The sequence below is a fragment of the Crotalus tigris genome, unplaced genomic scaffold (assembly GCF_016545835.1).
Source record: "Crotalus tigris isolate CLP2741 ecotype Arizona unplaced genomic scaffold, ASM1654583v1 scf7180000017644.4837335, whole genome shotgun sequence".
Lineage (NCBI taxonomy): Eukaryota > Metazoa > Chordata > Lepidosauria > Squamata > Viperidae > Crotalus > Crotalus tigris.
In genome coordinates, this window is record NW_024096536.1 from 3,805,507 (window position 1) to 3,823,133 (window position 17,627).

The 17,627-nt window shown below is 36.1% G+C and overlaps 1 protein-coding gene across 1 annotated transcript in view; it reads left to right on the plus strand.

Moving 5' to 3' along the window:
• Positions 1-6,998: 6,998 nt before the first annotated feature.
• Positions 6,999-17,627, plus strand: part of PLBD1 (phospholipase B domain containing 1) — a 46,840-nt gene continuing 36,211 nt past the window's right edge. The window contains exon 1 of the mRNA XM_039335639.1: positions 6,999-7,192. Within this exon, the coding sequence (XP_039191573.1) occupies positions 7,084-7,192 (109 nt within the window). The 5' untranslated portion in view covers positions 6,999-7,083. The remainder of the gene's footprint in view (positions 7,193-17,627) is intronic.

Sequence of the window (17,627 nt, forward strand, 5' to 3'; positions counted from 1 at the left end):
CGCAAGCTGCTTCTGCTGACTTATTAATACACTGTTTTTTAGATACACAGGAAATAAAGTAAGAAACTGTCAACTAGTAACATCTTTAAGACTCAGTATGTTGTTTATAATTAAATAGGAAGAATTTTATCTGCCATTTAAAATCTGTTAAGGCATTGATTTTTCATGATTTATTTTTTATATAATGTTTAGAAGTGTAACCAGTCCATGTGAAAATACAATAAAACTTTTGAATAAGAGTACCTTGTAGCACTAGCTCTTACCATGTTACAGATGAAATATGAAATATATGTTTCTCCACACGGACACCCACACAGTTGAGATATATGCATAGGCAGACATTTATGTGGATGTTGGCATTTTGTTGCTATCCTATATAGTTTTTTCATACATGATTTTATTTTGTACTTTATAACATTGAGATTACATTACTTATATACAATTAAGAGTAATTGTATTCTGGAGGATCATTTGAGTGGCAAGAAAACAAGATTTAAAATGCTGCAAATAAAAAGCTGCCCACTTTGGGGTCTTCACTAGCAACACAGCTGGTAATCTGGGTATCATCTGTTAGGGTTATGATTTTATTTTCATAGCAGTATTATGACTGTCTTCATTTTTAAAAACTCAAATTCATGTTTTATGGATGTTTTATTCAGTTTCTTTCTTTTTAGGAAGCATATCCTGCTATTTTGAGGATGGGAAGTTAGCAATAAAAAGCTGCTTCATGAAACTGCCATTTATTTTTATATTATATCAAATAATTAGATTATCCTATGTAAAGTAAATAAAATAAAATGACTGCTTTCATCCTACCTGGAAATAATTGTGAAATCCACTAAGTATTGCCATATTCTTCAAAATGCATGACATCAGTGTTAGCTGAAGCCAAATACTGTACATATACCAGAATATGGACTTACTTTATTACTTATCTTAATTAGATAGTGCCACTATAAAACATATTTTACTATATATTTTTGCTCAAGTTATCAAACAATATAGCAGGGAACGAAAAATACTTTAGAATCTGAAAGAATAGTTTAAATGCAAAGGGAACACCACAAAAAAGGAAAAAGTGAGAGAAAACTATTATGATTTATTTATCAATACATAAATAGGATTTGCTTCCCAAATACACTGCAGCTTGGGGTTCTGTTAATTATTCACTTTACTTAATTTTGGTTCAAATCCATGTAGGATGAAGGCTGGGTAATCACACAGTTTAGGGTTGACTGTCAGTTTTTTCTTGATGGAATTAGGTTCAACATGTCATATCCTATAAGGGTCATGAGCTTCTGAATCCAGCATCAGGTAGGGAGTGGGGAGGGGTTAGGGGTTAGGATCATGACCTGGTAGAGTCTGCATCCATGGGAAGTTTGTTTACTTTGATGATGTCACTGATAAAACAAACAGATAAGCCATAGTGAAAGTTAGTTATTACTGATTTACTTGCAGATGTGGTTAGCACAGAAAAATAAAATGACATCCTTAGTTTGTTGGTGTACAATGGAATTTGTATCTTCCCGCCCTTGGCAACAGTTTCTTGTGGTTCCTTTGTTCATGACTAAGATCACATAGGAGACTGTTAAAGAGACAAACATTTAAGGTAACCTTTAGATCATAAAGAAGTAACTTGACCTTACCTGACTTCTTTGGATCGGCCTAAGTCAGTGATGGGCAACCTTTTCGGCGTGGTGTGTCAAAATTCGGCAAAAAATCGAGCATAACTCGCGTGGTGTGTCACTTCGACAAAAAAACATAATTTTGCGCAATTTATAGTTTAAACTACAAAAATGTATAATTGCAATATATAATTGTATTTAATAAACCAAAAACAAATTATTTAACATACCTGCTTAGTAACTTCTTTGTTCATCAATCTGTCGATTTCGTATGTTGCCCTTGATATTATTGAACTTGTTTGGGGTGCCGTGAATTGAGATAAGTGAGGGGGAGGGCGAATTCTTTAACTAACCTGCATATTAGTGACTTTTTTGTTGCTGAATTTCATTGGCTAAATCTTCAATTGAAGGTTGGTATTTTGTACACTTCAGGCTCAAGCAAGCGCTACTAACCTCATCTGTCAATCTGTTTCTTTTGTTGGTTTTGATATTATTTAATGCTGAGAATAAGGTCTCACAAAAGTACGTAGAAGGAAAAATTGTGAGTAAAGCTGTTGCTATATTTTTCAGGGTGCTAAAAGTGTCTGGTAGTCTGTTCCAGGCACTCCAAATTTCCTGTTCGTAGTGGCACTCATCTTTATTCTCCAAGCGGCCCCTTTCCAGATTCTCAAGCTTTGACCTCAAGTCGACAAACACCTGAGCCCAGATGCTGTCTTGAAATTCTGCAAGCTGCATCTCCAAATCATCTATTTGCGTCCATTGGAAACCATTTAATTCCAAACTATTGTAGACTACTACATCATGATACTTAATTATTCTCATGGTCTGTTCTAGGCTTCTAAATTGACTAAATCTATCAGTAAACTGGTCAAGTAACGAGTCTAAAACATGCTGGCACTTCATATGCAAGAGTTCCACTTCATTTCGTACAGCTGCACTGGCCTTCTAAAAATGCTTTTGTACTCGAGGAAAATACTTATACGTTTTAGTTTCTACATCTCGCTTGAAAATTTTTACTTTACTTTCAAAAGCTTTTATGTATCCAAACATAACATCAATACTTTTGCCAAAACCTTGTAACTTTAAGTTCAGTTCATTAACATGAACAGAGAGATCTGTAAAAAACATCAGGGTGTTGACCCACTTATCATCATTGAGCTGAGGAAAGTTTCCCAGATCCTTATCTTCAAGAAATACCTTAATTTCTTCAAAGCACTCCCCAAAGCGCTCAAGAACCTTGCCTCGGCTCAGCCATCTTACATTATTGTACATCAGCAGTCCACTGTAGGTGGAATCAACCTCCAGTAAAAGTGCTGAAAATTCTCGCTTGTGAAGGGGGCGAGCAGCTATTAAATTAACTATTTTTGTAACAACTGACATTAAGTCATTAAGTCAGTGAATCCTGCCTTGGCACATAAAGCCTCCTGATGGATAATACAATGAAAAGGCACAATCGGATGTCCAATAGCTTCTGTAAACAATTTCACAAATCCAACTTTTTTCCCCACCATGTTTGGGGCACCATCTGTCGTCACTGACACAACTTTAGAGATATCAATGCTTAGGTCACAGAATGTTTGCATAACAACCTTACATATTTCGCTTCCTGATGTACTTGTTGGAACTGATACTAACTTTATCAACTCTTCTCTCATTGTGTGACTATCAGAATATCGACCAATAATGGCCAACTGAGCATGTGACGTGATATCAGTAGTTTCATCAAGACAGATGGAAAAATATTTACAATTCCTTATGTCTCTCTTTAATTGATGTTGTACGTTTGTGTTCAGTCTCATTATTCGGTCTTTTATGATATTTCTACTGAGAGGTAACTCAGATATTCTCTTAATAATTGCATCTTTATTCTACATATCGTGAAATAGAAGTGGCGCACATCTTAGGAGAGTTTCTTTAATAAATTCTCCCTCATTAAGTGCTTTTGCATGCTGAGCTATGGAGTGAGCAATGCTCAAGCTTGCAGATGTTAAATTTGTACAGCCTTTTATAAATTTAAGGATGGAGTTAGATTGGCTCTTATAAAGGTGTAGCTTCCTGGAAATGTATTCTTTCCTTTCATCCTCACTTTTTTCCAAGAGCTGGGAATGATTAGTTTCAAAATGTCTATTTATATTCCACGTTCTGCTTACTACCGTTTCAGTACATAGAACGCAAAATGATCTGCCATTTTTTTCTATAATACCATACATCTCGCTCCATGTCTCTTGAAAGGGTCGGCCACTGCTACTACCACTCCCTTTACTTAACCTTTGTTTTTTATTTTTTGGGTGCTCCATCAGTGGGCCAGTGACAGCAGATAGAATTATAGATAGCTTGTTAGCCAATTAGGGGTTAACTAGCCTAACACAGCCTCCCCCTCACTTATCTCAGTTATTGTGGGCAATTACAAGTCCATGGCACCCCAATAGTTGCTGCTAATGGCGCTCACAGGTCCCCCTTACTGTGTGGCACTCACTAATTGCGGCCTGACTGGAGAAAGGCGCGCACTGTTCCTGCGCTCCTCTCCTGGGGGTCCTCCCTAACGTACTCTCAGCCGTGCTGATGAAGTGTGTGCGCACGGCACACACGCCTTACCAGCAGCCCCTGCGCTGATAAAGGGGCTGTGCCTGTGCTTGCCTGTCAGTCGGCGGCGGCGCAGGCTGAAGTTTGCGCGGGGACACAGTGAATGAGTGAGTGTGGGTGGGGGAGATCACACGTCCCGCCCCCCGTTCCTCCAGCACAGAGCGTATTTCTTTCATCCTTCCTAGATCCAAGGCCGTAGTGGTACGGTTGCTCTAGGGGGGCGGTAGTCATAATGGGAGAGTTTTAGTGGGTTCGAGTCCCACATAACCTGGTGACCCGCCAGGTATCCGTGGGGATTTCTCTTCCGTGGCGAAAACAAAAAAAAATTTTTTTTCATCCTCGGCGTGCAGGAGCCGAGGATGAATTGCATAAAATCGCATGAAATCCTGCGCGTGTCACCCCAAATGGCTACGCGTGTCAGCACTGACACGCGTGTCATAGGTTCGCCATCACTGGCCTAAGTTAATGATGGAAATTTTACAGAATGATACTTTTTATATAACAAAACTCTTGAGAAAATGCCAACTCTTGTTATTCAGATATTTAAAACTGAGTAATTCAGATAATTCAATCAATAGGCTTATACAGAGAACTGCAGACATGATTTTGGAAAAGATATGTGAAGTATATTAGCAAAACAGTGACTTGACATGGGAAAAACAATAGCATGAGAAAGTAATTTAAATTCCGTCTTGACTCTTTTCAGTGTTAAGAGAGATAGAAGGGAACATGCTATTAGGCTTTCAAAATTGGTGACAGCCATTCAAAGTAGGCCACATCAGAAATCACACTCCACAATTAATACAGGAACTCCATTTGCATTAGTTATAGTACAGGTAGTCCTCAACTTACAATATACATTTAGTGACTGTTCGAAATTACAAATGGCACTGAAAAAAGGGACTTGTGACTATTTTTCACACTTAAGACCACTGCAACATCTCGATGGTCATGTGATTAAAATTCAGATAGTTAGCAACTGGTTCATATTTATGACAGTTGCAGTGCCCAGGATCATGTGATCACCTTTGGCAACCTTCTGACAAGCAAAGTCAATGGGGAAGCCAGTTAATAATAACCATATTACTAACTTATCAACTGCGGTGATTCACTTAACCATAGCAAGAAAGGTCATAAAATGGGGCAAAATTCACAATTGTTTCACTTAACAACAGAAAATTTGGATTCAATTGTGGTTGTAAACTGAGGAGTACAAAAAGTAAATTCTTCTTAGATTCAGTTTAAAAATCCTACTTTTGGAACTGGAATGGCTTTAAAATAATCAAAATTGTAAAAATAGAAACTGAGCTCAATCTCAGCTGTATCAATTTAGGAAGCTGGCCTACAATGTTTGTTTTGAAAAACATCAGATTTGCCCAAGAAAAATATGGTAAAATTGTAGTAGGGAGATCTATCATAATTATAGGAATTTTGCTCAGAAAAATGATTGATCTACTAAATGCTTTCAAGCAAAGCTTTTGCTTTTATCAAACAAGCAGTAACTAATTTAATTGCAGGGTTTTTTACTCATTCTTTATCACACCTGGAAATTGCTTTTCCTTTTTACACTTTGTATACTTTGTTTATGTAAGCTGTCTTTAATACTGAAAGGCACATCATCAGTAAATGGTTTAAACATGCTTGAGATAAACACATGTCCATCATTCAACCCAAATAAAAAAATATAACAATAAATTGCAAAAGGCAGCTTTACTTAAAACAGCTTACATACTGTGACAATACCTTTAACCTCATCAAACATTCACATGTCTATCCCAGGTCCTTGGAAAGGATTCTTAGGTGGATAAAAATGCCAAATCCAGTCTGACTACCTGGCTGATTGTACAATGAACATATTGTAATTCAAAATATAATAAATTAATTAAAAAGAAAAAAAATAAAACTCAAAGGGCAGGTTTGATGGGCTACTAGGGCTTTTTTTTTGCTGTCAGTTTTCAATGTTTCTATGTTTCACATATTTCATGTATGGTTTGCTCAAACATATTCATGAAGAAAAACTTAGGAGAAAATGGAAAACGCCAGTTGGTTAGCATCCATTAAAATCTACGTAACCCTCAAGATATAACCATGCTATGCTGAGACTCCAGTCAAAAGTGAACACTTCAGTATCAGATTACAATACCTCTTGTTGAATTCAACTTTTGAGGTATGCACAAGGATGCTCTTCCGTGCCCAAAAATCTGCCGCTGAAATACCAAGCAGACATGATGCTCCTTCCCTTCCAAACCCTACAGGCAGGGTCAGCCAAATGTTTAGATTAGAATGGAATAGATTAGAATGGAATAGAATAGAATAGAATAGAATAGAATAGAATAGAATAGAATAGAATAGAATAGAATAGAATAATTGGAAGGGACCTTGGAGGTCTTCTGTTCCAACCCCTGCTGAGGCAGGAAACCTATACCATTTCAGACAAATGGTTGTCCAAGCTCTTCTTAAAAATTTCCAGTGTTGGAGCATTCACAACTTCTAGAGGCAGGTCGTTCCACTGATTAATCCTTCTGTCAGGAAATTTCTCTTAGCTCTAGATTGCTTCTCTCCTTGATTAGTTTCCATCGTTGCTTCTTGACCTCTAAGATTTGTTTAAAGGTCATTCCGGGTTGACGGCTTCGCCTTAAGAGTCTAGGAAAATTAAAGGTGAGTCAAGATGTCTTACTATCCTTTGCTTCCTGACACTTATAACAACCGCAATAACAATAATAATAATGCTAGACGCCCGGGCGGAGACCTTTTTCGCTTTCTAATCCACCCCGCCTATGAGAGGGCGGACCTGTTGTGCCACCCAGGACAGCGGCCGGGGATAAGCTAGGCGAGTAATCTTGCCCCACTCTCGGACCGTCACGGAGGATTCGGCATGATCCGCTTCGGCAACCCCTCCTCCTCGGACAAGCGCCGCCAGCGGTGCAGGAGCTGGTACTGGGGCGGACTTTTGCTTCTCTGGGCCGTGGCAGAAACTCGAGCAGGTGAGGAGTCAGCCGCTTGACAGGAGAGGCAAAGCAAGCCCTTCTCCTGGCCACTTGCCGCTGGCCCGGGAAGGGGATCGGGGGCGGGGGGTTGAGGTAGCCGCGGGAAGAGGCGGCTTCCCAGGAGGAGGACGTTTCCCGCGCCCCCTCCGCGGGGTCCCGCCAAGAGAGCTGTGCGCTGGGCGCTCGGCGATCCCTGCGTTACCGCGCAGCCGGGAAATCTCGCCTTTTCTTTGCCTCCGGTCCGCATCGAGGAGGAGAGGGACGGCTCCGTCGGTTCCTCTCGGATCTCCTCTGGCTTAAGCGAGCCTTTTTTTAAAAAAGACATCAAGAAGACCTCCGTTTGGAAATGGCGCACGACGCAAATAACTCCAGAATTCCTATTCTAAATTTCAAAAAGAAACGTATTTTTAAAACAATCAGAATAGATAGTATGGAACGGAACTGTTTCGAATTCGACTTTTGTCTAATGAGTAAAAATAATAAAAGCAACAAGCAGCAACATTTTTTTTTACATTCATGAGGGGTAATTCTCTGCTGCATATATTATAAAGCCACGTTTCCGAGTATTAAATCCTGAACTGAAATCAATAACAAGCAGAAATTTTAGAGTTTGGGGCACTTTTTACAACTTTCAGTTAAGTCTTCCATCCCTCGTTTATTTTCAAGAGGCAAATATATTCCTGTTCCATTATTCGAAAAACTGCTTACAATATATAAGGGATAAGATACTTGTAGACAGTAGGTGGTGTGATTCAGAATAAACTTTGAAAACTACATTTAAATTTGTAAACAGAAGATAGGATTGGTTGCCCTCTTGAATATTATTCTTTTTTTAAAAAAAATCTTACAAATTAGAAAAGGGAAGCCTATGGATCCTAGGAATTATTACTGCAATATTAGAAGAAAAGATGTTTTGTGATATATCATGTAAACTTCAGTTTCAATGAGTTTTACAGTAAGAACTTTGTAGGCTGGAAATACTTACAATTAGCATGTACAGATATGTCAGCACCATGGATTAAGAGAGTGTATAAACTTCCATTCTAATGAGTGCTAAAATACATAATAGAAAAATTACCATAGGAAAACATTTTGTAACTTGATTTGCATATTCAGCCAGCACATCTGCAGTCAGTAGCTGGATGGATTGGTTACTAGAATAGAGTTTCTCTGCCCATGAAGTGTTGACTCTGAGGGTTAAGTTTATTTATGTTTACTGTATATTTTATTTATATTGGTGTACCTGAGTGTCAGTTACTTTATTCATATACTGATTGTATCTGTTTTAATAGATATTTTTATCATACAGATATAATCCATAAGGAGTTACTTGTGACCAATCAGCATTGAATCTACTTCCTTATATTCATAGGATTTGCTATTAATATGCTTGGAAAACATACAAATGAGGATGATCATAAGTAACATAAAACTTTTTAGAGCATATATTTATAGCGTGTTCTTTGCTTGCCCTTCTTTGTCCACTAACCATTCCTAGCATCATTGCCTTCTCCAATGAATTCGCACGCAGAACATGGCCAAAGTAAAACAGATGTAGTCTTATGATTTTAACTTCCAGTGGTGTTTCTGGTTCTTGATGATTTAACACCTCTCTGTTAGTCACTCTGGCTGTCCATGGTGTAGACACACACACACACACACACACATACATTCCACTGCTTAAATCTTCACCCAGCATAATTCCTACATAGCACTTATAGAGGTTGATTTGTGGTTATTTATATGGCTGTGATATATTTTGCTAGATGATAATTTGCAAATAAATGTGAATGCCAATTCAAAATGATTAGCTTTCTTAGTGTCTTTTTAAAACTATTTCCAGTGTAACCATTCTAATAAATTTGAAGTACTCAGTTTATTGATTAAGACAGTGGTTCTCAACCTTTTTAATGCCGCAACCCCCAACCGGTCGTAAGTCGAGGACTACTCAACCGGTGCAGCACCGTTTGCAGAATGGGACTTTTGGCGGGCTCAGCAGGGCAGAGACAGCCTGGACAATTCCTAATGGCATTTGAAAGCCAATAGAATTAGACTCTATTCAAGAGAGTCTATTCTATTGGCTTTCAAAAGCCAATAGAATAAAAGGGAGTAGCACAGTTAAGGAAAAGGGGAAAAAAGGGTGGACTGCGTTGTTTGGTGACCCCCGTGAAATGGTCGTTCGACCCCAAATGGGGTCCCGACCCACAGGTTGAGAACCATTGGATTAAGATAATGGAATACAGGCTATAAGAACTAGAAAATACACAGATAACAATTTGATATCTGTGAAATAAGAGACTTAAAAAGAGAAAGTATCTAAACTCTCTGAACTGAAAGGCATATTTCATAAATACCTCATCTTATGTTTTTCTGTGTATTTAATTATGTATATTTCACAATCTGTAAAATAAGTTTTTTCTTTCCAACCTTTGAAGGTAATATTATAACTTAATTATACAGTAATATTTGAATATAATTCTCTTAAATTCAAACCAGCTCTTCATTTTCTGGGACAGATGGCTGTGTAGTATTATAATTTAATGTATATATTAAAAAGTAATATCATATTTTCAGCAGCACTCCAGAAAAAATGAGATAATACTGGTAGTCCTCAACTTACTGTATAATCATTCATTTAGGGATCGTTCAAAGCCACAACAGCACTGAAAAAAATGACTTTATGACCATTTTTCACAGATATGGCCATTGCAGCCATCCCCATGGTCACATGATAAAAATTTGGGCACTTGGCAACCGACATGTATTTACAGCAGCTGAACTGTCCGAAGACCATGTGATCACCATTTGTAAGCTTTCCAGATGGCTTCCGACAAGCATAGTAAATTGGGCAAGCCAGTTTCACTTAATGACATCATGATTAACTTAACAACTGCAGTGATTTTTTTTAACAAATGTGGCCAAAAGGGTCGTAAAGTGGGGCAAAACTCACTATAACTGCCTTGTAATGGAAATTTGAGGCTCGAATATGGTTATAAGTTAAGGAGTATCCTTAGATAGACCATGGTCTGGCTTAAAAGGATTAAGTAGGAAAGTGTCAAGTGAATTCTCTAAGACGAGCAACTGGAGTGGTGCTACCAAGAATGCCGCCTACAATTAAGTTGATCCAAAAGACAAAGGAGGCCCTCTGTTAAGGATACCGATGGGTAGAAACATATAGACTTCCATGCATCCTGGCTTAATGGAGTGAAGAATCTTTAAGATTAGAAACATCAATTATTTGAATTTGGGCTGGTTTGGACCCAAGGCAGTTTTTTTCAACCTGGGCAATTTTAAAATATGTGGATCAACTGGATTCTGGGAATTGAAGTCTTAAAGTTGCCAAAGCTGAGAAACACTGATATAGGGAATGCAAGAACAGTTGACAAGAATGGTTTAACACTAACTCATAATAATCTCATAAAAACTATATAATTTTTTAAAATAATTTGGTCATATCAGTAGATTAAATAATATCTATAAATTATGAACCTGCTTCTTAAGAGTGATTGTAAGAGTTGGGGGACAGCTGCTTATTTGGATGAATTACAATCTACAGAATCTTTTTTTAAAATGTTTAAATGTAACGATTTTTCTCCTTTCCCTGACCGTGTAACCAGCTGATTTATAATTTTCATCTGATTTGTTTCAAAGTCCTGAAAGCAGATAACACTTCAATTGAAATAGTTTAGAAAAATATAGTCTTATCAATGAGTGTCAAAAATTATATGATAATCAAGTATGTGATCTCTTCCTTTTTTATGTAGTATTCAAAATTCTCACTTTCTCAAATAATCAGAAATCATTTTAAAAGTAGGTAAATTTATTTTTTTCCATATAATTTTATTAAAACTTTGAAGAAAGAAGATAAAAAAACTAATAGAAACTAATATAAAAAGAGGAAAAGAGGAAAAAAGAGCTCAAAAAAAGAGCTAAAAGTACAAAAGCAAAGAAGTAACTTCTGGGTTTCTTCACATCAGTTATAAGTACAAATAAATTATACTACTTGGTTGCAAAATACCTTATTTTCCCCCGTAAAATATCCTGACTCATCATCAAAACCATAAATCGTAAGTTCATTTTTTCTCTTACCCACAAAAACTCTATGAAGGACTTCTAGTTAGCAATAAACACAGATATTTTTTTTTCTAATCAGATAAGTCAATTTGGCCATTTCTACAAGTTCTATAATCTTCACCAACTATTCCTCAATTGTGAATAATACCAAATCTTTCCATCTTTACACATATAATAATTTTGATGATATTGTCAAGTTTAAAAACAAAGTTCCACAACTTTTTCCCAATTGTTTATTTATCACTCTGACTTAGTATTTGTATTTGAATCCAAACTTTTTGCATTATTTTTACAAGTCCACCAAGTGTAGTAAAACATCTCTTTTGGTTTTTCACTTTTCCAACATAAATTAGTAATGTCTTTATACATTCTAGACAATTTTTTCTGGTGATGTGTACCAATACATAACTTTATAAAAATTCTTCTTAAGATCATAACATACAGTGATGTAAATTTCAATCTTTTCAATCACATATTTTCCCATTGTTTCAAATACCAAAAGTAGTTGAAGTTAGTTGAAATTTTAATGATTAAATTACTCAAGTTTATTTTCAAGAAATGATAAGTTGTACTGCATATCTCAGCATTCTTAAATTACATTGTTATTTTCTGGGTATGTTTTGAGTGATAGATTGGAAATAATAGATATGGGTATGATCCTCTTACCCAAAGCCACTTTTATATAATGGTCAAGGCATCTGGCTGGAGATTTTGAGTTCTTGTCTCAGCTTATGCACAAAAAGTCTGGATGATTTTGGGTCAGTCACTCTCTCTCAGTCCTAAGAAGGAGGCAATAGCAAACCACTTTTGAAAAATCTTGCCAAGAAAATGTCAGGGACTTGTCCAAGCAGTTGCTAGAAGTCAAAGCTGAGTCAAAGGCACACACACAAAAAGCAACCCCTTACGGTAAGGAAAGACAAGAGAATGCTTACTGCAATGTACTGAATCTGCTTTTCATCTGCCACCAATAAATGCTTAGCACTGTAAGTTACATAATGTAATATCAATATGATTGTAAAATATATGTTGCTTAATCTTCACAATGTTAATTACATTTTGTTGGAGTAATGTTATAACAAGGCTGTCCAATGCAGAAAACACTTTAGTCTTAAATTAAGAACTAAAGCCTTTAGTTATGCAAATTGTAAGTTAAGATGCTGACCTTAGCATCCATGCCATGTAATCAGCATGTTTTGCTGGCTCACATACTGCATTTGTGTAAACTTAATCTCCATGTCTACGCATTCTCTTAGTCTTTTGGATCAGAGACAGTATAGTCTGTGTATTTGAAACAGTATTGCAAAAACTGATTTTCTTGGTATGCTTTCATTTTGATTAAAAAAATAACTGTCCTAGATTTGTTAGGAAACTCTGTACAACATGAAGTCTACTGAGAAAAATATAATGAATTTAAGACAGCAAAGATGTATTTAAGAATTATGAATGATTTATAGAAAGGAGAGTATGAGTATATTCCCCATATCTCCTAATTCGTTAAAAATATTTATAAGCAGCTTCAAAATACCCCAGCTTTCTAACACTGCATAAAGGGGCACTAAAATAAATAATCCTGTATTAAAATGCTTTAAAAAAAAGTACTGGGGATTAGTCCATCCTACATTAGGCAATAGGAGGTGAGGAGTCTCATGGCCCCACTCTCTGTCACTATTCTTGCACCACATGGCTGATGCCAAAGTGGTAATGCTGCTGCACCAAGCAGCTGTATAGTGGTCAGTGGCACCGGGCAGGCACAGCAATGGAGCTGGATGTGCGTTGCTGCTGCTGGCAAACTTTTGTGGAATTCACTCTTTTGGAAGCATTTCTTCATGTGTGACTTTTTGGGAACTTATGAGAAAAATCAGTTTATTCTTTTCACTTTCACCTCATCATTGGAAAATGCAGCTGAATGTGAAAAGACTTTCCCAGACAAGCTGGATTGTTCATTTTGAAACTATGCCTGTAGTAAATATAAACGTTGAAGGACTAATGTTAACCTTTGAAATGCTGTGAGATCTCCCCCCTCCAAAAAAGAGGGTCAATGGCTTAGACTTTGCTCCCTGCTGTATGTGATTTCTCTTTCCTGAATTATTTTGTGTTCCTGATGTGAAATTTTAGATAACGTTAATTAGATACAACAATATTTGCAAACAGCTGGGATCAGTCTTGAACAATGTACAATGTGAGCCAAAGGCTTAAAATTTGTTCCTTGAAGATTAGCACTTGGACATTGTGGAGAAATTATGCAACAAGAAAATCTCAGAAAATGGAGATTAACTGAAGAAAAAAAAAAGAATAAACTGTTGAAGAAGAATGCCAGGAGAAATTACAAACATGTTGGTCTTACACTGCCAGAAGAAATCTAAAGGGCAGTGTTTGAATGCCTTGAACATTTTCACCAAGAACTAGATACTTATTCTAAAACGATGGATCAAATAATATCAATGTTCACTATCATTCAGCCATTTTCTTTGATTTTTTTAGAAAAAGGAAAACTTAGAAGTTTTTCCCAAATAAAAATTTATGATGACTTTTCTGGTGAAAGTATTTTGGGGACATTACAAAAGAATAAGTGCAGCAGAATAGGTCAGATGGTTTAATGCTTGAAAACTGTTAAATATGCATATAAATACTTAACACTGTGAAATAAACCAAATTATATATTGTTAAGGATTTTTGTATGTGTGTTTCTTTGAATCAGTTTTGATTCCTGGTGACTGCTGGGACTAGAGCCTGCAGTTTTCTTGACAAGATTTGGGGGTGGTTTGCCATTAGCTCCTTCCTAAGACAGAGAATTCCCAGAGGTTTATAGTTTGTTTTCAATAAATATGTACAATAAATATTTACTATGTAGGAGTACTATAACAACATCTTTTATATATAACAGCCCCTGAATTTGCCACTAGTAACTAGGAATTTTATGTATGGTTACTAGATATTGTCACTTTCATATTCTCATGTAGCATTATTATTCTGTGGCACATATATAGAAATATACAGCAATAGTAGTGTCATTTTCAGTTCTACACACATGCTTACACTACTGTTAACTCTGAAAACTTCACTAAGTCATTGCTCTATGTAGGACTTTTCTGCCAATTATTGGCTGCACTTTCAGCTGATTCAGGTCTCTAAATTGAGATTCTGGATCGAAACATAGGTCAGTCCAGAACCTGATTGGGAAGAAAAATGGATTCTATGTCTTAGAATAACCCAGAGAACTATGGAGCTAGAGAAAAGGGAGCTTGTGTCCATCAGCATACAATTACTAGGGTGCCATGCAGATTTTGCTTACTAAGGACAACTGACAACAAAATGGTAATATGGTTTGGGTACTCCCAAATTACTACATCTTGTGGCCTGCTTAAAGGGAAAGCATTACTTTAACATCAGAACAGCTAAGGAAAACTTTGAATTGGCTTAGGTATTTGAGAATTAAGTTGAAGGCAATATCATAAAAAACAGCAGAAAAGTTACCAGGGCATATTCATCTTGTGGCTTAGTTTAAGCAGGAAAACTACCTGGGAGAAATCTGAATAGGGTTGCAAACTGTGCTGTCTTTGGAAGTTGCATGACAAGCACCAGACTTCAAAACGGCTTGTTTCTTAATTGTTTAGCTAATAACTCTGAGAGGCAATTACCAGTTCCTATCTGGAATTGGTGGTCTTGGGGATCTTTCTTTTGATTTCTACATGTTAAAAATCAGCTTAACTGGAGAAACTTCATTTTTCCATTTGTTATCAAGGACTATCTAAATTAGAATGCTGAGGTTTGGGGCAATCCCACAAAAGGGAATACATTATGGAGGACAATTGCAACAGACAAGACAGAAAGCAGAATGAAAAAAAAAACTGAAAATTCTCCAGATTCCTTGTACTTATATAGTATCAGCAAGATGCCTTTAAAAAGTCACAAAATAGTTATGAAGGTGATGGCTCCCACACCTGTAACACCAGGGGATTCAATCTTAAACCAATTTAACCAGACTAAAAATAGTGCTACACTGTAGCACAAGTGGGTACAGGAAATATAAAGTTCAGTGAAGCTATGGAAAATTTTGAGTCCAAAATATGCTGGGTATCCCTGGCCGCCTAGATTTACTGAGTGCAGCAAAGGCAGTCAGAGGCAACATGGATGAAACAGAAGTTATTAGATAGCAAGCAAAATAATTTGGAGCCAATGTTGCATTTTAGATAACTGTACATTCTAAAATAGTATCTCTAGTCTTTTGTATTTTGGCTGTTAATTTTATGACAGAAATGAAACTGGTAGTTTCGTTTGTTCATGTTTTCTGTCTGTGGTTTTGTACTGATTGAAAATGATTTTGCAATAATAATAGAGGAAGTGAAATTTTTATAAATTTTTATAAAATAACATTTTTTAGTAATTAGCAAAGAGCATGTTGTCTGGATTCATGTGTTTAAAAAACAATCAGTAATAATTAGTTTCTATATTTTCATAATCAATATGTTAGTTAATATATTTCTTAAACCTTCTCTTCACCAGATAGTATTCTTCTTACTAATACATATTTAATGTTATATAGTACATATTATGTTCCTTTCTCTCTAACTCGTTTTTCTAGCCATTGATAAAAATTGTCCCATGTTCTAAAGTACACTGAATCTTCTTTTTCTTTTATCTTCAGTGTCAACCTGTCCATTTCTGCACAATTTAAAATTTTCTTAATTAATTCTTCCTCTGTTGGTAGATTTTCATTTTTCCAATATTGAGTAAATACTATTCTTGCTGCCGTTAATACATGTAAAATTAAGTATATACATTCTTTCTCATATTTTCCTACTATTATGCCTAACAAAAACAATTCTGGCTTAAAGTCTATATGTTTTTTAATCATTTTCTCTAACCATATATGTATTTTTGACCAAAATCTTTTAGCTTTAGGGCATGTCCACCAGATATGATAGTAAGTACCTGGTTTTTGTTTACATTTCCAACACTTACTAGACATATTTTTAAACATTTTTGCTATCTATAAAACATTTTGCATAAGTTTTCTTTATAGGACACACTTTCATTATTCTAAAGTTTCTTTCCCATAAGCTTTGCCAATTTTCTAATTCTATATTATATCCAAAGTTCTTTGCCCATATTATCATTGTTTCTTGTACTTGTTCCTCTTCCATCTTTAAGCTTAACAATGTTTGTAAAGTTTTTAAATCAGCTTTTCATCTGTTTTCAGCGATATCTGGTCAAATTCTGTCTGTTCTTTGTAAAATCCTTTGTTTTAACATCTTTTTCGCATCTTGTTTGAATTTGTAAATATGGCCACCATGGTAAATCAATACCCTAAATCTAGTCTATATTTCAATTTCCCTTCATTTTCCAGAATATCTTTATAGGTCACAACTTTCTTGTAATTAATCAAGTTTGGGTAAGCAAATGCTTCCATTGTTGAAAGCCATCCAGGTATTTTAATATACATTTTCGCTTTTATTTTTTCCCATTCTAAGAAAAATGCATTTCTTATATAATGATTTTGAAAATATCTATGTATTTTATTCTTCCAATACTACAGAAAGGCATGCCATCCAAGTTGTAGGTCATGCCCCTCTAGGTCAGTGGTTCTCAATCTTTTTAATGCCGCGACCCCCAATCGGTCGTAAGTCGAGGACTACTCAACCAGTCGTAAGTCAAAGACTACTCAACTGGTGCAGCACCGTTTGCAGAATGGGACTTTTGGCGGGCTCAGCAGGGCAGATACAGCCTGGACAATTCCTATTGGCTTTTGAAAGCCAATAGAATTAGACTCTATTCAAGAGAGTCAATTCTATTGGTTTTCAAAAGCCAATAGAATAAAAGGGAGTAGCTAAGGAAAAGGGGAAAAAAATGGCGGACTGCGTTGTTTGGCAACCCCCGTGAAATGGTCGTTAGACCCCAAATGGGGTCCCGACCCACAGGTTGAGAACCACTGCTCTAGGTATAGAAATCCTTTGTCTCTAAGTATTATCCACTCTTTTATCCATGTTAATATAGTTGCTTGGTAATATAGCGTCCAGTCTGGCAGTCCAAATCCTCCATTTTCTTTTGCTTCTTGTAGCATTTTCAATCTAATTCTAGCTTTTTTCCCCTGCCAAATAAATTTCAGTATTATTGTATTTAGTTCATCAAAAAAGGTTTTTCCCAATCTTATAGGTATTGTTTGAAATAAAAAAAAAGTATTTTGGTAAGATATTCATTTTCACTGTTGCTATTCTTCCCAGCATCGAAAGTTGTAGATTTTTCCACTTTTCCAGATCTAATTTGTTTTAATAATCTTATATAGTTATTTTCTTTTATTGTTGCACATCTTGCTGTTAAATGGATTCCCAAATATTTAACTTTTTTAACTATTTGGAGG